Source organism: Monodon monoceros, unplaced genomic scaffold (assembly GCF_005190385.1).
Source record: "Monodon monoceros isolate NGI ecotype Baffin Bay Population unplaced genomic scaffold, NGI_Narwhal_1 Super_Scaffold_2, whole genome shotgun sequence".
Lineage (NCBI taxonomy): Eukaryota > Metazoa > Chordata > Mammalia > Artiodactyla > Monodontidae > Monodon > Monodon monoceros.
Window position 1 is genome coordinate 90,208,649 of NW_021703776.1, and position 20,808 is coordinate 90,229,456.

At 45.9% G+C, this 20,808-nt stretch overlaps 1 protein-coding gene across 3 annotated transcripts in view; it reads right to left on the minus strand.

Moving 5' to 3' along the window:
• The window catches only part of ATP6V0A4 (ATPase H+ transporting V0 subunit a4), a 72,734-nt gene that overhangs the window by 18,020 nt on the left and 33,906 nt on the right, over positions 1-20,808 (minus strand). For all 3 annotated transcript variants that reach the window (XM_029233270.1, XM_029233272.1, XM_029233271.1), the window contains 10 exons: positions 20,404-20,498; positions 19,084-19,210; positions 16,807-16,889; positions 16,299-16,392; positions 13,855-14,067; positions 10,493-10,643; positions 9,709-9,848; positions 8,113-8,270; positions 4,477-4,570; positions 985-1,103 (listed from right to left, as the gene is read on the minus strand). In XM_029233270.1, coding sequence (XP_029089103.1) covers positions 985-1,103; positions 4,477-4,570; positions 8,113-8,270; positions 9,709-9,848; positions 10,493-10,643; positions 13,855-14,067; positions 16,299-16,392; positions 16,807-16,889; positions 19,084-19,210; positions 20,404-20,498 — 1,274 coding nt within the window. The remainder of the gene's footprint in view (positions 1-984; positions 1,104-4,476; positions 4,571-8,112; positions 8,271-9,708; positions 9,849-10,492; positions 10,644-13,854; positions 14,068-16,298; positions 16,393-16,806; positions 16,890-19,083; positions 19,211-20,403; positions 20,499-20,808) is intronic.

Consider the following 20,808-nt stretch of genomic DNA (forward strand, 5'->3'; position numbering starts at 1 on the left):
GGCTCTAGTCAATGAAATGGGAATGGAGGTGGCCTGTGTCACTCCAGGTGGAACCTTAAGAGTCAGTGTGTAACTGACCACACTCTCCTGTCACAGCAACTGGCAGCTTCCAGGTGGTGGCAGCCCATCAGCTCTGGTCCCAGTGTGAGGATGAGATAAGCAGTGTCCCCGGTGGCCCACGATGACAATGCATCACGGTCATAAACCACTGTGATTTGGGAGTTGTTTGTTACTGCACAGTAACCGACCCATTCTGACTCCTCTATTCCCATTCTACAGCAGAAAACGATCTCAGAGACGTTAAGCTACACATCTATGATCACACAGCTATAAAGAGTTAGAACCATCAGTCAACTTTCTGACTCTAAACTCTGTACCATTTCTTTGGCACTGTGCTGACCTCCTGGCAGGTGGGTTTCAGCGATACCCACAAGCTGCCATGTCCACAAAAGCCTCTCTAAATAGGCATATTGGAGCCCGTTTTCAAACATTTACAACTTAGCACAAATATCCAAGTTTGAGAAGCTTTCTATAGATCAATCTTAACAGAAAGAAGAGATGGGAGAACGTTAACAGTCAAAGAAATGAGAGAGAGGCTGCTGCCAGCAGGAAGAAATTATACCGAATGGAATTCAGAATTTGAGGGCACTTATGTCCCCATTTGCCCACTGGTGGGAGTTATAAGCCTGGATCTAGCACCAGCGGAGGCCCTGCAGGCTGGGAGGACACATAGCACTGTGGCCTTGCAGTCTCTTTCTGAACCCTCAAATACTTCTGAGGTGAAAGGTGCCCTCAGCTCAGGAGAAACAGAGGTGTCATTTCTGGCAAACCAGCTTGTCTGAACTCAAGCCAAGAGACCGGGGAAAGCAGTCCCCATACGAAGGAAACTTGCACGGAGGGACACAGGAGCAAACTGGGGGCTCTGCCACTGCTCATCCCCGACACGGTCAGACCAACAGGCAGAAAGTTCATTGTGAAACTTACATGTGATTGAAAAGGCCGAGAATGACACCAAAAACCATCTGGACAATTCCCAGGATAACTGACATCTTCATCTTATAGGAGTTCAAGAATGTTAGCTTGTTTGAAGCCAAGTTCCAAACCTGGAAGGGAAACGTGACAAGGAAGACATGAGACCAGAGTCTAGAAGTTCTCCCAGAGTCAGGGGCTAAAGCTCGATTTCCCCTGAAAAAGTCGCTCTGGGAACCACATTTTCAAATTTCTGTCCAGTTCAGCCCATGCATTTTAGGCTCAGAAAAGGACCAAACCCCTTATAAATGCAATTCTCATGACAACTGTGTTGGAACCAATAGCACCATTAGTAAAACATCAAGTAACTGGAAGAAAAAAAAAAAAAAACCGACATGATTTTTCCCCTGTTCTAAATGAAAAGACATTCTGAAACATTATGGAGAGATCTCAAACTTGCCTGGGTTCCCACATTAATGGTGTAGATCTCTGGCCCATGAATTTAGCCCATCCCCTCTTAATAATACCACCTTTTACGCTGAATTTCTATAGCACTTTACATTACAAAGCATTTTCCCAGGCCCTTCTCAAGAAGCCACTCCTGTAGCCAACATTTATTGGCACAGAGAGGGACGTGTGTACCTGTCCTGCCCACACAAGACGGGCACACAGGACAAGCACTCAGTGGCTGGGGGCTGTCGTGGCCTCACCCTGGTTAATGGTCCCAGTCACTAACGCTCTTCTTCCCCGCAGAAATCTCCAACACCCACCCCCATGCGAATGATTCAAGTCCTTGCTTCTACCTCTGACCCCTCTGGAACTTTAGGCATCTGGAGGGTTTGCTCCTCAGAACTAACAAAGCCACAGGGTCTTCTTTTCTTTCCTCCTAAACTACTTCCTCCTCCAAACTCCTCTGCTTCTGCTAAGGGGTCGACGTCCACCTAGTGCAGCCTCAGTGCACAGTTACCTTCCCCTCCCCCATGCAGGAACCACCTCTCACTGATTCTGTCTCAACAACGTCCTGAGCGGCCACCAGCTTAACAAACACTAAGGGGGCTGCTGGGAAGATGGGGAAAGGGACTCCTGTAACAGGTGCTCAGACCCCAGAGGCACCTCCACTACCCTCCCCATCTGCCGTGGCACTGAAGCTGCACCAGGCTTGCCCTCCACCCTCTGCTTTTTCCCTTTGCCCTCCTGGTTGGCCAGTCTCCACAGAATCACTCAACACAGTAAGGGCAGGGTTACCAGTACACCTTAGACCCAGCTTGGAAAAACTAAAAAATGTTCACGGTTAAGTACCAGGTACATACTAAGCTCTTTAAGTGTATTTATCTCATTTAATTCTAACAAAAACTCTATGAGATAGTTATAAGTATTCCCATTTTACAGATAAGGGCATTTATCAAAATCTCAGAGAAACTAAGTTACTTACACGCCCAAGGAGAAATAATATAACAGCAAATGGAGCGTTTACTCTGTTTATGCACCAGACTCTTCTGGGTGTTTTACCTATAAAATTCGTTTACTCTTCTGAGCAATTCTATGAAGGCTATTATTATACCCATTTTACAGATGAGGAAACACAGACCCAGAGATGATAATTTGCTCAAAATCACGTAGCAAGTAAATAGAAAATCTAAGATTTAAACACAGCCTATCTGATTCTAAATCATGGGCTTGTAACCATTGTATAATGTTCATTTATTATAAAATATTTACAGACGCCTTTAGAAAGCCCCCTCAGCTCTGATGCCCGAATATTTTGTGATCTGACTCACAAATAGATGCTCAACAGAGTTAATAAATGCAGCTGTAAATTTACATTATGTAAAAATCAAACCCTTCATTAATATATATAAGTGCTAATATAAACACAGAAATGTTCCATTAAAGAGATTATCTCTGGGCAATCAATTTGCAGGAAGAGGAAAGGTAAGAAAGGCAACTCTTCCTTTTTATTTTTTTAATTTTTTTTTAACATCTTTACTGGAGTATAATTGCTTTACAATGGTGTGTTAGTTTCTGCTTTATCTTTTTATTTTTTAATAATTTTTGTATTATATGGGTTTTTAATCATATATATTATTTTATAATGTTTAAAAAGGCCAAAAATCTTTAAAAATCTAAATGTTACTAGGAAAAAATTAATTATTTTCAACACATCACCTTCCCTTTCACCCTCACATTTTTCTTTTCTTTTCTAACTAGTGGGCAGATGACAAAATTGCACACAGAGTAAAGACTGGACCATTCAATTCTGAATCGTGAAATTTGCTACCCTCCCTTTGTCCACGAGGGGCAAAATTGGGTAGACAGGATTTGCTGATGCATTAGATGGGGGCTGTGAAGAGAAGAGACAGGACAGTGGGAGCAATGAGATTCAAAGGAAAGGAAGGTCAACCAGACCCTAAAAATCACTCCCCTCTAATACTCCTCCGCTGCCTGTTCGCTAATCATGAAATTCCTTGGACTGAAGATAAAGCCTTCCAGTCTACAAAAGTAACAACTTGCATTTATTTTTAGCACTTTGCAGCTTACAAACAGGACTTCAAGGACTTCGCCTCTTTTGATAAAACTTTGAATGCAAGTGCCCCTGGGTGGCAAGTATAAACCAATCCTGGGTGATGCTTGCTGCTTTTATAAGGGACAGGAGGTTGGGCAGCAAGTGGGAGGAACAGGAAAACTGAAGAGGAGATGACCCACAAGATAGGAGAGGCCAGAGAACCAATTTTAGGGCCAGTGCTATTACTCTCAACTGTCAGCAAGTAAAACTGTGGTCTCAGGTTCTCTTCCAACAAAGTGAGAGTAGAGGAAACTTTTATGAACCCCATCTGCCAAGTTCAGCTCCAGACACTTGTGCTCATTTGGGGCACAAGGCCGCCACCTGGTGGCAATATGGTGCTAAGCCATCGTGTGAGGGGTTTTACCCAAATAGGGATGTGTCTTCTTGACATCTCTTTGTGCCTGCAGGCTTGGCGAGGAAGCACATTTGTTTGTTTGGCTCAAATCCAATTGAGGTAGATATAACAAACCATTAAAGTTAACACATTTTTAAAAACTTGTATAATTCTATGCAATAAAATAAAGCAAATATAAAAGCAAATCCACACTTTTCTAGGAAAAAGAGAGATGTTAATCACTGCAAGAAAACGCCAAAGTTGGGAACCTGGTTAGGTTGCTAAATTGCTTATCTAATATGCATACTTTCCAAGCAACCAAGGGCCTTTTAAAGAAGCAACGGTAAACCACCAGGGGTATAACTGAGAAGAAAGAGGCAGATGTTTGGAAATTGCACGGAAAATGACCCAGGGGCTGGGTAAAGGGTGCAGGTAGGACATTTACTTGAATCCATTGCAATGCGTCACAAAAACCTCCAGGACATGCTATTCTATCTCAGTACAAGTTGGTGGATTTGACAGGTTCTGGTACTTTCGTCCCCTCCACACAGAGATCTCCTCAGCAAGACATTTTACATAATGAATATTTAATCTCAGAAGACATTATTACCGGATCAATTCCAAAAGGGTATGGATTTCCGGAGTACACTCCCGGAACGGCTGGGTCCAGCTGTAAATATGGATTTGTTTCCATTACTTGTGTACTACAGAGGGAGAAAGGAAAAACAAAACAAAACCAATGATCAACTAGAGGTAGGAAAAATACTATAGTACCATCAGTCATCCACTTGCTAGCCAATCAAAGCCTAACTGTTGGTGCGACTCACCAACTGGTTCATTCAATTATTCCACAAATGGATATTGAATACCTACTATGTGCTGAGTATCACCCTAGGTACTGAGCTACAGAAATTACCATCTGGCCCCTAAGGAAGTCACAGTGTGAGTTTCCAAAGGGCTCTCAGCCTGACTGGGTATAGTAAAGAAAAAGTTATACTACATCAGAAAAGAGGCAGGGGGCAAGGGTGACAGGAGTATAGAGGAGATAAAACCCAGCCCTGGGACCAGGCTGGGAAATCTCCCCTGGGAGCACGAGAACTGATCCTGGAGGAGTGAATTGGCTTTCACACATGGCCCCTGACCTCTGGGAAACTCAGCCCCTGAAAGCTGTGGTCCATTAACTGCCTTTAAATCTGTGTCCCATTCTCACCCAGAAGCACAAATGTCAATGGGCAGGAATTTCTTACCATCTGTGCAAACCTGAAGGGGTTGAGAACATTAGGGCTTAATTTTTCTTTCTTTTTTTTTTTGCAGTACGCAGGCCTCTCACTGCTGTGGCCTCACCTGTTGCGGAGCACAGGCTCCAGACGCGCAGGCTCAACGGCCATGGCTCACGGGCCCAGACGCTCCGCGGCATGTGGGATCTTCCCAGACCGGGGCACGAACCCGTGTCCCCTGCATCAGCAGGCGGACTCCCAACCACTGCGCCACCAGGGAAGCCCTTAATTTTTCTTATTTTAAGAGCACACATCTATGGAGGGGCCCAAGGATGAGTGTTTGAAAGGATGAAGAACAGAATGTTGACAACGTGGACAGGCTGCCTAGAAATACACTCCCTCCCTCCTGCACCTGGGGTGTGGTGGGTGTTCGGTAGCACGGGGGAAATTAGGAAGCCTGATTATGCTGGCCAGGCCCTCAGTGACAGTGTAAACAGCTGGCCCTGACCGGCCATCTCAGACCTAGACCCCGGTCCTAACAGCACGCCTCAGTGCAAATGGTTGGATCTAATGATCAGAGATGTGTTTGTGTGTCAACAAAGATAAAAGAGGGAACTGGCCTGGCGCCCACAGCTAAGCCATAGTATCTGTTTCACAGAACATCAGACAAGGCCACCCTGTGACCATCAGGGACCAAGACAAAAACAAGACCATTCCACAATCATATCTGATATCAAAATATGGACAGTTCAAAAATAAGGACGTTGTCCAAACCACAAAAATGACCACCACTCCCCTTATCCTCCCAGAGGCCAAATCCTCTAAGCCCTTCTAACACCCTCTTACTGAGATGCCCACCATCCCCAGAGGGCACCATCTCCCTCACTGAGTCAATCAACCCAATTTTGGTGACAACACACACGATCCTTGTGGTCTGTGGCTGAAGGATGGTGTGACAGTGTCTCTAGCCCACTGTCAGGGAAGGCAGGCCCAAGACCTAGCTTGTGGCCAGTGACAAAATCAGCCCGCTGTGCCCTTTGCCGCTCTGATGTGTGCCTACGATTTCCTTTCGCCTCCCTGCTGAAGAGGGTCTGCTTCATACCATCCATGCTTGGGCGTGGGGCTGAGCTTGGGGTCTCTCCGACTAGGCTTGGCCTCCACAGCCTGGAACTGGGGCCAAGGTAACTTACATGCACACAAAAGAACAATATTCCAACCCACGTTTGCAGAGTGACAGCAAGCCAGTTGACTCGGACTTTTCGCAGTCACACTCCAGGGCAAGTGAAATTCTGTGTAAATAGTTTGCTAAAGTTATGCTGATTTAACACATGTTTCGGGATCCATCACTGTGCTTATGAGTTTAAAGGTGAAGAGCAAAACTCAGCAATTTCTCTCCAAATGCTATGAAAAGTTTTGTTCTTCGAGGCATCTCTTCAGGGTACTAATTGCAAAGAAAAAACAAACAAAACCCCATAGCCATAGCCATCTGTAACTGTAGTCCTGCAAAATGTTTTCTTCTTCATTTTTATTTACTTATTTATTGTTCAACATTCCTGTCCTCTACTACAGGGCACTTGGACCCAGCAAAGGGACTAAAAAGAGAGGCACAGAGCCTCTGTGACACACCCACCTGTACTACGATAGCCCCTGAGCCCCCCTGGGCCTTCAGTCAGCACCAAGCCCCCAAATGCACTTAGGAACATTCACATCGAAAGGAACCCTGTTTTGAATCTTTCCTGAGAAATCCTCAGAGGAGACGGATGGTGTATTCTCTCCCCCCACTTACGATGTGTGGTGCAGATTTTGGTGAGCAGATAAGACCCCTGACGTGCCTTAAATAGAAAGTCCTACCACGCTTGAGAGAGAAAAGATGGAAGCAAGGTTGCAGATATGGTTACACATCTCCGCCTCCCCTTTCTCGCAGTGCTCTCCTGTCACACTTCCCACTGGACGTTCCAGAAAGAGACAGAGAAACCTGAAGCTGCCCTGAAGCAGGTGAGTGGGCAGACGTGAGGGAACATCACCTGGGACTTTTAGGCCTCGCAAAGCAACCCGGAACCCACTGCGGTTGTCTCGAGTGTGTCTCAGACGCAGGCAGCCGAAGGTGCCCCAAAGATCCCAAGGGAGTCAGCATTCTCCCTCGAAACCCCTGCCCCTCCACTGCCCTCCTCTTCTCCCCCAATTCATCACACTGACCCACCCCTCAAACTCAAAAATCTTTCTCCCTCTCCATAAAAGTCTCCATTCCGAAGCGCTCTCTCCATCCTGATGGCTGTGTGTCTGACGCACTGCATAATAACTGGGGATGCCTGCGGAAGGTGTGGTGGGTGGGGACGCAGAGAGCTTCCAGGTCTCTTTCCTGCAGCCCAAACTTCTCACCAGCCTGCACACCCTACCCTCTGCGTTCCTCACCCCGTCCCCCACAAGTACAGGGAACAAGTACAGCAGCGCAAAACTAACCGTCTCCTCCTTTGCTTTCAACATTCAATCAAGCTGCTCTGAGCCGTCAAAACAAAAATGCCCTTCTGGTGAGTCTGGGGCTTTGAACATGGGAAACCAATCACTTATATATAGTTCAGACCTGCATCAGCCATTCTTAAAGCGAAGCCTTCTGTCCTAAGTATGTGGCTGCGTAATTTCACTCTATCCCCAACTCCCTGCCAAGCAAGGTATGTTTCAAACGCCACCTCCTTCTCCCGGAAGCCTCACTTCCACGACCGCTACTCGGATGCCCAGTTTATACCTGCCCCACCGTTGTTTTCGCAACAGTGCCTGGCACACGGGGTGCACTCCAGGATACCTACTTAATTCAGCTGAAGTTTTAAAAACTCTCTCCACGCATTACAGTTACCAGCGCAGTTACTGAGGAAGCGGTACAAGGTCTCACACTCAACAGATAAAACCAAATTATCTGGTGAAGTGGTGGGCGCACCTCTGAGCAGGGCCAGGCGTAGGATCCCCCCGCCACGAGAACTGTCACTGAGGCCACCTGGATGGCCACTGAGTGACCCAGCTCTGTCCCAACTTACTTCCACGTGCCATTTCTGAACATGGGTTGGACGCTCCAAGAAGAGCCGAAGATGTTGAAAGACTTGGAGAAGCAGTCGTTGTAGATCAAGCCCGTGTAGATGGAGAAGATGCCCAGGAGGAGGATGAGGTAGCGTCCGTGGAAGAAGGTGTCCCAGATCTGGCCCCAGGGAGACAGAGGACGATTGTCAGTGGGCTCTGAACCAGACCCCGGGGACGTGTGTTACAGGATGCCGCCAGCACCACTGGGACAGCCACTGCAAGGCACACGGGCATCCCACACAGAGGGGCCATGTGACCAGGCAGGCATCAAAGTGATCCAAACAGACAGGGCACACACATCCTGATTTTCCTGAGCTTCTACGGGAGATTCAGAAAAGTCCTAGAATGGTAGCTGTCCCTGTGGAAACAAAGCACTATAAGCCTCATATTCTTTAATTCAGCCTTGGTTAGAAAACGTAACTGAAGCAGCTGAGGCCTCCCTTATAAAGGAAGGGACACGAAAGTGGGTGGCGGCTGCCTCAAGCGCTTCTGGGACCTGCCTCCTATGCTGCTAAGTTTTACAGCAAGCGAAGTCTCCACTCACCTGGGGTCTTGTTATAACAGTGAGCCTCTGTCTAAGCACATCCACCAAGAAGAGTAAAGCGTTTTCCGTAGGACTGGATGATGTGTATCAGCCGTTCTCAGAACAGCTGAAGTGTCCATTTGAGACTTTAAATATTCATTATAGGAAAGCCCAGCTGTTAAGATGCTTGTCATGGAAAACTCTGCTGGTCACAGGTTGATTCTCCCACTAACCCTGCTTATGACTGACTTGCTATGACATCATTGAACTAACTCAACTTAAGTCAACTTGTATTAAAGATTGCAGATATTCTTAAAATTCAGAACAGAGTGAGAAGCGTGTTTCCAGTTTATAAAATGTATTACAGTGGACATAAAGTGACGTTAGCTGATCAACTTTGAAACAAGGCGGACTTGAGTTGTCTCAACCTTCACAACGCTGTGCAGGGACTTCACAGAAAATGTGGAAACTTCAAGTGTGCAAGTGAAGACCCGATATTCAGGATTTCTCAGCCTTTCATAAGAATGCTGATCATGGGCTGATCGTAGGAGAAGGGCTCTGCCGTAAAAAAATATTCGTGATATTTTGAGTGAAAAAAAAGGAAGCTACAAATTAATATGCACTATTTCATCCCAATTTTAGAAAATGATATACCTGTGTATAAGCACAGGAAAAAAAACACTGTGATTTTCTCTAGGTAGTTAGATTATTGTATTTGCCCAATTTTTGCAGTGAACATATATTGCTTTTATAATCAAAGGAAAAAATCAATGTTAAGAAAAAAAAGTAAAGGAAAAGATCAATGCATGTCAAGTAATGTACAAAAAACAAAGATGCTACTGCACCAAACCATCCAAAGGATTTACCTTTGGCCAGGAGTTTTTATGTTGAACTCTGGGTCCTTTGTTACTTTCCATCTTTCTCTTACTTTTTATAACAACATGTTATTTCCATGGTGAAAACAATATACACATTTTTAATATTCCACTTATAACCTCCAAGAAATGAGGCGAGACATTTGATGAACACTCACCTCATTGGTCGTCTTCTGGGACAGCAAGCGTCTCTCATTAAGGACCATCCAAAGGGCTGCCAGTAGCATCACAATTCCGTGACCACAGTCTCCAAACATCACAGCGAACAGGAAGGGGAAAGTGATGATGGTGTAGGGAGCTGTAGAGGTGAGACCCACCACAGCCTGAGTCCTCCCAGCATTCTTTGGGCCCCACGTCAAAGATTTCTCTACCACGCTCCACGATCTACAAGCTGGTTCCTTGTGTCTTTCTGATTCTGTCTTCCCTCACCATCCCCACCCCTGACACTCACTTAGCTCCCCCATACACTAGCTCATCAATGAGTAAGTATTATTATTCCCCACTTTACAGATGAGCTGAGTTTTGGAGCAGCTAAGTGACTCTCCCCATGATCATTTACAAGTCAACTTAGTGACACAGCTTGTGACTCCAGTCTTCTGACTACAAGTCCTGTCTACGTCCATCTCCATCTCTCCCACACAACAGCTATGGGACTGTGCAGATGCCTACAGATGACCCTCATTGAATCAGTAAGGAAACAAGAACTGAGGTTGGCTGCCTGATACATCTACGGTTTAAGGGAGAACAGGTGAAATCTTGACGAAGAGCAAATCTTTCACTAATCACCATTTGCAAAAGACAATGCAGGGCATTAGGAAACCAAATAAGATTTTAGGAATGCCACAGTTCAAAGTGATTAACTGCCAAGGCCACCATAGGGGTAAATCTTATCCAGTTTTCATTTTCAAGCTGCCTAGTTGTGCAATACATCGGTCCCTTTACCTGGGTTCATCTCCCGGTAACTGCCTACACCGTATGCATCGACAATATTCTGGAAGCCAGCTGTGAATTTATTGGTCCTGTTAAATGTGGGAGGAGCTGTTTTAGATTGCACTGCAGTCATGATGGGGACCATGGAGGAGCCGCTCAGTTCCTGCAAAAAGAACATATAAGAGGATGTAAGGAAGAGAGCCGTAGGCTAGGTGTCAGCAGGTACATCTCACAGTCCTACTCCTGCTGCCGTCACTTACTGGGTGAACTTGGGACAATTTTCTGACCTCTCTGAGACTCATGATCTCATCTGTAAAGTTAGTACTCTTCTCATTCCTCTTACAGGAGAGGCGTCAAGAGAGTAGAGTTCCTCCTGATTCTCTGGTAATTTCCATTCTCCGGCTCCTGCAAATGTCATGCACACTTCTGAGCCCTCTACTCTTCCCTCCTTCCTTCCTACTCACTCTCTCAAGAGTTCACTCACTTTCCTAATTCTGTTCCTAGATTCCCAATGGCCCTGACCCTCTCTGAAATTTCAATTCTCTTTTCATTGCCTGCCTAGGCTTTCAAACACGCATGTCTCAACAACCCCACAAAAATCCAGGAGCCTAAAACTGAACTCACCAACTTGCCCCAAAGCCAGGTCCTCCCCTGACCTCTCAGTAATCTCCAATCTCCAGATTCCAGACACTTTGGAATCACGAGACTTGTCTCTTCTCTTGATTCAGTTAATCACCAAATCTTGCTAATCGTCCCCTTTAAGTCCCTCCTCTTCCCATTCCCACAGCCACCAGCCTGGCCCCGAGCCTCACCATCGGACTCCAGTCTCCTTCCCTTCCATTTAGTGCCTACTCCAGACCGCGTAATCCTTCTTTTAATAAAACAAACAAAAATCACTACTTTAGTCATGTTACCCTCCTACTCAAAACTCTTCAAAGGCTTCCCATTGCCTAAAGAATGAAATCAAATCTCTTTGGTCTTATAATCCAGACTTCTTTACAACATTGATTTAATCCTGTATTCACACCTTCACCCGCACTACTTCTCCATGGAAATCAGCCAACTCCACACTAGGCTTCTCTCTTCTTCCCTTCTCCAAGCATTAACAATTCTCCAGCTCAGCCCCCAGGAACCTTCTGGTCACTCCAAACTCCAGCAGTGCTTACCACCTGTACACTCAGTACAACTTAGCACCAACTAAATGAGTGCTCAGCCATCCTCCTAGCAACTCGATGACGTAGGTATCACCACAAGCCTCACTTTACAGATGAGGAAGCTAAGGTGCCGAGAGATTAAGGAACTTCCCCAAGGTCACACAGCAAGTCGAGGAGATCCTCACTCCATTCTTACATGCCTTTTCATGTGTGTGATTATGATCTCCTCGAGGGCAAGGACTGTGGCTTCCTTCTTTTTTCTAAACATGCCCTCCAGGAGCTGACACAATGCCTGGCATGGAGTAAGTATCTTTTGCTTATGTGATGATGATAACGATAGCCCCTCCCTTCCACTTCTCTCCTCACCTCCTACCCACACAGGTCCTCTGCTCCGATCTCGGGAAGGAATTATCTCAGAGGACTGGAGATGCTGTAGAAATGGTCCCAAGTAGCCCTGTAGGAGTCTGGCCCCTTCACGATTACAGGATGTCACTGTTGGGTTCAGAACCCTGCGTTAGGGCAGCCCTCCCCCACAGCCCGCTGTCTGCCCCACACGGCAGTGAAATGTTTCTAAAACACAAACTGGACCGTGTCGCTCGGGCACAGGAAGGTACACCACTAGAGAGTCCGTCCACCAGCACCTGCCCTGCAGCCTCTCCCTGACCTTACTCGAAGCCTTTCAACTTGCCGCGCCCCAGCTCCAACCACTGGCCACCCCACCTCTCTCCACCTGCCCACTGACCGCCCTTCCACGGCTCAGCCCGTGCACTCCTCCGGGAAGCAGCTGCCCCTCCCAGTCTGGGTGAAACGCTCTGTGTAAGTGCCCCATTTGGGTAGTTACTGGACCACAGTGTGGGGACATTCAAATCCTACCTCCTGGCTACAGGACCGGGGTCAAGTTACTTCCATTCTCTGTGCCTCGGTTTCCTCATCTGTACAGAGGGGATAAAGATAGCTCCTATCTCCTCATCCAACCCGACCTCCAGGTTGGGTCCCTTCAGACCCTTCAGCCCGAAAGCTCTTCCTCCCACCCTGCCTCATCTTCCCATGACGTGCAGGAAAGTCTGCTCCAGTGCCAGCTGCTCAGAGGGGCCTTCTCCCCAACAGCCCTAGAACGGTATTAGAAAGACCTAAAGCTTCAGGGCCCCAAAGGCCAAGCCATGCGTTCCTCTGCTCCCACCAGGTATGCCACCCACTTAACAGGAAAGGCTCCCCACCTAGCCAGTTCTCCCAGCAGACAGGCCAACAGCACACTGCCCAGGCTTCAACCCGATGAGTTTCACCTCCATGCCACCCCAGAAAATCATTCAAACAAGCTAATAATCACATTCTCCCATGGAAACAGGGGTCCCCCTATCCTCCTGTCACTATAAAGCCTGCCTCTCCTATAGCTCCTGCTGATTCATTCTGCTCCCAAGTGCAGGTCCCAAGTGCAACCTCCATGTGGTCCTGTGTGACGTGCAGTGTCCTCCCCTGGGCCGTGAGTATATGTGACAAACTGGCCAACCTCATCTGTCCAGTATCAGGTGTCGTCTGTTTGGCCAGCTTGCAATAGTTAGGGCAGAGGGTCCCTTCTTCACCAATGGGGTGAATAGGTGATCAGACAGGCCCCTCACTCCCCACACCCTTCACTGTCCCCCTGCTTTACTTCCCGTTCACCATGATTTCACTGCCTGAAATCACATTAGTTAGGGACAAGCCTGCTGTCTATCTCCCTTTCGAGAAAGTCTATCAGAGCAGGCCTTTGTTCTGCCAGCACAGCCCTAGGTCAGTTCCTGGGGCACAGTGAACGCCTAGAGGGGTGACTCGAGAGCGCGGTGAGAGTTACGTAAGGCGCACTGAGTGCTCAGCACAGCGGCTGGCACAAGGGAGCAATCCACTCCCTGCGTCCCGGCTGTTATTGCGGGTGCCTGGTTATCTGTCTTTCCAGCCAGACAAAGGTGGTATCTACAGGCATAACTAGCAGAGCGACGGCACATCAGTGCCCAGTACACACTTGCTAAGATCAAAGAAATGGTGCATGTTTATCAAACGCTGAGAAGAGTGGGAGTTTCTAACATGCGCCCACGCCCCGGGTAAGGACCGAAGGCGCAAAGATAAAGGAGACAATCCTACCAGGTGAGGTTCGCTTGACTTAGGAGGCTGACCGGCTGAGGGCCTGGCAGAGAGGCTGCTAGGGCTGGACGTGACTACCCGCCTCCTGCTCCACACGCCACGCACCATGCCTTGCTCCAGCGCCCTCCTGATGCGCACAGCGTCTGCCACCGGGAACCAGATCTCAGCGATGATGCACTGCTGGGTGACGTCGATGTTGCACATGTTCAGAATGTGGTAAATGGCCTTCATCTTGTGCACTTTGATGACCCAGGAGTGCCAGTTGGCAGCTGCTTCTTGCAGGAGGTGCTGACGGTGAGACTCTGTCTGTGTTATGACCTGGGCAAAAAATACCAACAGCAAAACAAGGGGCACTCGTGGAGATGCCAGACAATGTGGCAACAATGGAGGCTCATCGGCCACGGGGGCGTCCTCTGCTCCTGGCCCCCTCTTCCGGCCTGCAGCTCTCACCCGGCCTTTCACTCTCAGGAGCAGTTTATCTCCCCCACTAGAGGTTAAAACCCTCAGGCAAGGACTATATCTTCCTTTTCTTCTAAATTCCTTAGAGTACTATTGCGATGTATTGAATTGTGTCCTCCCCAGAAGACATGCTGAAGTCCTAACCCCTGGTAACTGTGAATGGGATCTTATTTGGAAATAGGGTGTTTGCAGATATAATCGAGTTAAAATGAGGTCATAAAATGAGGAGTAGGGTGGGCGCTATTCTAGTATGACTGGTGTTTTTATAAGAAATTTGGACATGGAGGCACACAGGGAAGATATGTGTGATGCAGGCAGAGACCAGAGTGATGCATCTACAAAGCAAGGACCATCAAGGACTGCTGACAACCGCCAGAGGCTAGGAAGATGCCTTAGTCAACTCGGGCAGCTATAATGAAATACCATAGACTGGGTGCCTTATAAACAACAGAAAGTTTTCACAGTTCTGGAAGCTGGAAGTCTGAGATCAGAATGCCAGCACGGTTGGGTGAAGGCCCTCTTCTGGGTTGCAGACCTCAAATTCTAACTTCACATGGCAGAAAGGGCAAGCAAGCTCTCTGGGGTCTTTTTTAGAAGGACACTAATCCCATCCACGAGGACTCCACCCGCACGACCTAATCACCTCCCGGAAGGTCCCACCTCCCAACACCATCACCTTGGGCATTAGGTTTTTGACATTCAAATTTGGGGGCAATACAAACACTCAAACCATAGGAGAACAGGTAAGGAAAGATCATTTCCTAGTGCGTTCAGAGGAAGCCTGGCTCTGCTGACACCTTGATTTCAGACTTTTCACCTCAGAACTGTGACAGAATAAATTTCTGTTGTTTTAAGCCTCGTAGTTTGTGGTAACCTGTTATAGCAGCAATAGGAAACAAATACACCTATCAAAATGCCTTACATACATAACCTCTCCAATAAATGACTAATGAATTAATGAATGAAGGAATGAATAGGCAATTTGGCCCCCACAGAATTTATTTAGTGGAATTAGTTTTTGTTCTGGTGATACAACACAGAAACCCTCTTCAGTAACCTCTACACGGGGCTACTCAAGTCATCCGAAATGTAAGTTTAGCATAACTTCCATTCTCCTCGTGCAGTTTTCATAAAATCCAGCAGAGTATTTGGGGGGAAAGGACTTCAAGGGTAATTGCTTCAGGGAACCACGGTCTCCCTGACAAGTGACAAAGAGGGAACAGAGAGGATTAGAACAATTAAACACAGCTTTTTCTGGGAAGATAAAGATGTTTGTTAGCCTAGGAGTTTCGAAAAACACACACACCTAATTTCTAAAGATACTCATTGAGGACCTAGAACTGTGCTGACCAAAATAGCAGCCGCATTTTACACAAATAAAAATCCCGTCCCCCAGTTGCACTAGCCACGTTTCAAGTGCTCAGTGGTCACATGTGGCCCATGGCTATTGCACTGGACTTGCAGGTTATATAACGTTTTCACCACCACACAGGGTTCTATTGGACAGGGCTGGTCTGGAATAGGCGATTTGATGTAGGCCCAGCTCCTTTCAGTGACTACTTGCAAAGCTTATTGAAGAAAATCATATGTGTTGAGAGCCCATCCTAGCTGATGACAGATTCGAGAAGAGGATATGAATTGGGGGCGTGTTCATATGTGAAACTAGACTCACTGTCTTGACAGAATTAATTGCTTGGCTCACACAACTGGGCAATTCCGTGGAAAAAGAATCAGCAAGACTGGCTGGTCGACTTAATTGGCTAGTGAGTTATATCACAGATGCGGCCTAGGCCAGTCTGGCAATAAAAGCCTCCTTTTATCAGACTGGGGTGGGCACCTGCAGGTTGACCAGGGCTGTGGTTAATTCTAAGCCCAGGCAAAGCATCACTGACATGCAGAATCATCACCGTGAGCTTAGTGAACACTGTTCCCTAATTATGAAGCCTCCTGCCGCAACAGCCAGAAGAGCATAGCAGACATTCCAGCCGGCCTTGGAGCAAGGGCCCTGGGAGACAGGACTTATAAGGAAATGGCAGACGTAGCCCATCGGCAGCCCCGGCTCGGGTCACCAGCCCGAACGCCTCACTCACAGTGATTAAATCTTCCAGCCTCATGTTGACACCATCCAGCATCTCTCTGCGCTCCGACGCCGGCTCTGGGCAGGGGTATATGGTGGCTCGAAACCTGTGTTTCATACATTTCAAAGGACACACATGGGTTATTGCCAAGAAGCCTTCTGCACATCCTTTTCCGCTAACCCATCATTTGCCCACTTTGGTTAGATGACCGCCTTCCCCTAGGTTCTACGTATTGTATTCAATGTATTGCACACAACCTGACCCAATTCTGACCCAAATTGCTGATGAAAAGAGCCCTTGGGCTTCCCTTCCCTGGTGGCGCAGTGGTTGGGAGTCCGCCTGCCGATGCAGGGGGCGTGGGATCCCACATGCCGCGGAGCGGCTGGGCCCGTGAGCCATGGCCGCTGAGCCTGCGCGTCCGGAGCCTGTGCTCCGCAACGGGAGAGGCCACAACAGTGAGAGGCCCACGTACCGCAAAAAAAAAAAAAAAAAAAAAAAAAAGCCCTTAATAGCCACTTACCCATCACAAATCTTCTTGATTTTCTGCCTGAGCTGCTCTCCTTGATAAAATATGATGAATATATTCTTTTTAATTTCTTCTCTCTGGAAAATCAAAACAGTGAAAAATATATTTTTAGAAAATTTTAAAATTTTCTAAATTTAAAATTGGAAAACTTAAACTTCTCCCAGTTGATTCAAGTTCGTAACTCATGATGGTTGAGGGCAAGGCCACTGAGGCAGGCTGGGCGGGGCCCCCAGGAAGGCCGATACAGCCTTAAAGGGACCACCTTGCCGTTTGCTACACTATTTGGATCACAGCTGAGCCTTGTGTTCAGCTCTAAGCCCTGTGCTTAAGAGGTGTGTTAAGAAAACACCCAGAAGAGAGGGACCAGGATATTGCAAAGGCTTAAAATAAAAAGAGCTGACCTAGCTCACCAGAGTTAACTCATACACAACATTGACATTTCAGGGGGGACTGGGTGTTTGATATTTAACAAAGGTAGAGCCAGGTCTAATGTTGGACTCACACACTCAGTGTATGCCCGTAAGAACCCTGATTAAATGCAATTTAAAAGTCCAAGTTTGACATTTCACAAGAAAGAAAAAATATGCATTTCACAAGAATATCTGGAAAAGTTCAACGTTTACTGTAAGCAAAGAAATGTGCTGCTTTACTCTATTTAGTTTGGGATGGGGGGGTAAAGGCAAAATGAAACCCATTGTTGGAAAAGCGGTAACAAATCCAACGCACTCATCACACACCACTCGGGTATGATGTATCTTTGGAATCAGGTATGACCCCAATGAAAAGCCATTTGTCAGGACCTATCAAGGGTCATGAAAATGCTCACACCCTTTAAGCCAGAAATCCTATTTCCTGAATTCATACCATGGAAATACTTCAAAATAAAAATCCACATGCATGAAGGTGCTTATCACAGTGTCTATATTCTGGAGAAAAATTGGAAATAAAGTGTCTAATAACCGACGGTTAATGTCCCATCAACTCAATGGAAATATGAGGCACCAACTGAAAATAATATCAGAACGAACTGTCTCTTTGCTAGTTGCTCATGGGAGCAGGGAAGTATTTCAGGATTTGGGGAACTGACTGTTTTACATTATTTGAAGGAATAAAGGTTCCTTCAACCATGGAGTTCAACCCTAGTCCTTTGCTGAATCTCTCAGATCCTTCTTTGTCTCTGGATCCACCAGAACCAGGAATCCATTCTGATCTCATGCTCTCTGTTCAGTGATCTTCAATGTCATGAGGCTAAAGTCATCTTACTTTGTAAATACTCTCTCTACCACCAAGACTATTCCATGTCAAACCATGATTGTGAAAAGGAATGATTCAATGTCGAATTTTAAATTAATATTTATAAATGGCACATAGTAATACAGGAGGGCATTTATGTTATCTAAAATCAAGAGAAGGCCAACAAAAAAATGACTTCCATGCTATTACTACAACCATATTAAATTACACCTGCCTACGGCTATGGACTAGAGAGAAAGACAAGAAAAAAATAAAGACATTAGAATGGTAATGCGTTTTTTTTTTTTAAAACAAGTGCTTTTTTCTTATTTTGAATTGTATTTGTTTTAACAGTGAAGTTGTTTTCCATGAAATAAAACTTAAAATTACATTTTTTTAGCCTCTACTATAGACAAGATTATGACTCTTTTAGAAATAAGCCCAGCTTCTTGGAATTAAAAAGTAAGTGGATTTAAATACTAGCCGGAAGGGTGGAGGAAGCATACCCTACAGATTTAGTAGCGATAACCATGTGGCACTCAGTGAAGGGGACCCTCAAAATCTTCGTTCAAAGTGTGTGGCCCACTGACTACCAGCAACTAACTGCAAGCTGATTAGAAATTCGGGCTCCCGGGCACCACCACCCACTGAATCAGAATCTGTCGATACACTGAACAAGATCTCATGCTCCCATGAACACTGGAGCTTGGGACGCACTGACCTAAATCAGTTCTCAGTGCTTTGTGATGAAGACACAGCTGCCATTCCACGTGGCACTACTACAGCTAAGTTTCCAGGAACTGGTACAGCTACGGTATTTGGAGGAATGAACATTTACAAGGTGTTAACAAGACTCAGTCCTTTCATGGGTATTTTTTAAAAGGAGGGGTTGGGGAGGAAGAAAGAAAAGAAAGGAGAAAAAAAGGAAATAGATATTAGCTTCATAGAGCTAAAGACTCAGTGTTTGAGAGAATGAAACCCTTCTGGTGGGGCTACAGAAAATTTCAGAAAACATTTCCTGCAGGCTGAGATACCCACTGTAACGGGATCTTCCAGAACTGTGTCCATCTCACTGAACTTTAAGTAGATGTTTCCTCGGCAAATTCGCCACAGCAGCCTCTCAAAGGAAGCCATCCTCTCCCGGTTGACCACACCAGCCGTGAACCTGGGCAGTCAGAAGAGGACATATTACTGAGGCACAGGGAGTGGGGTGCAGGATGGGAAGATGTGCAATCACAAGGTGGAGGATGACCTTCCCTCTGAGCGGGAGGTAAGGACATAGCCCTGATGGGCAGGGGCCGCAAGGCCGCTCTGGATCCCAGCCCCAACTTTCCCCAAGTCCCTTTTGACCTCCTGTTTCTTTTGACATGTCCGGGTTTCCTTAATCATCCCAATACTATATATTCACTTATTTGCAATTAAAAATATGATAGACCATTCATTATAGCATTGTAGCTAAAGGGAACAAGTGTTCAATCTGCTCAACAATGGCCTCTATGAGTTTATACAAATAAGGTACTAAAACTGAAACATATATATTGATTTCTATACATCTCTGCTTTTACAGTCATCTAGGTATCTAGATAATTTCTGATCCGAACTTTTCAAATGAACTTTAGAATGGTTACTTTCACCGGCCTATTACTTTAAATGTACATTGATTCTGTATTACCTTCTGATCAAATATCTTCAATACATATTTTCCTTGCCATTTCAAATTCAATGTCTAGTGCCTCAAATAGCATGCCCCCAAGTACCTATTGAATAAAAAACTAGAATTCTAAAACTCATTTTCATCAGTTTTACTTGGACACTGAATGAAATCCCACCATTTTGAATCACCACACATTTTGGTGGGTATTATCACATCCTATTACCTCTACTTGTGGAAGACACGATTGCATAACTACCTCATCGCTAATTACACTCAAACTTCACACTCCAAATCTATTTTATTACGAAAACAGTATTTTAGAGACCAGGAAAAAAAAAACAAAAACATGTATCCCATAATTGTTCCAAAGCCAGGGAACAGTTGTGAAACCCCATCTAAACAATTATCACTACATCCTTCCCATGTGGAGACAATACACACATTGCACTCTTCAGACCCAAGAAGGTCAGTATCACCATAAACAAGGTAACACTACCTGCAACTCCACTAACCTGGTCAGGTTAAACTTGGGTTTATTACTGGTGGAGGCCTTACAGTCGTGTGAAAGAGTCCTCATGCCGGTCGCTATTTGTCCATTCATTCATTCATTCACTCAAACACTCAGGGAAATGTTGCACCAGGCACTGAGCTACGGACCAGGGAGCCATCTACACATAACCTTCAGAGCAGGGAGTTTCACTAACCCCAGCTTTCCACTCATGTATGCAGGTGTAGGTCTTAACTCCAGGAGACCAGAAGTGTCTTCCATAAAGAAATCATCAGCTAAATTGGTTTCCGTCTGAAAGTCAAAGAATCACTATTTTCATTTAAATGTATTTAGACTACCTTAAAACCACACCTCATAGTTTTGTCTGCTTTTAATGATATTTCAATTTTCCACAAATAGTTAGAATTCAAAAGGTAGACTGCTTAGACCTGATCTATTTTTCTGTTTTAAATAAAGATTTATGTGTGTGTCAAAAAAAAAAAAAGGTAGAGTGCCCCTTGACAGATCAAAAAGCTTCCGCAGTCTCTTCCTACCAAAATCCCAAACCTGCTCAAACTAACTGGTGCTTTTTTCTGACTTCCACTTCTGTCTGGGCCATTTG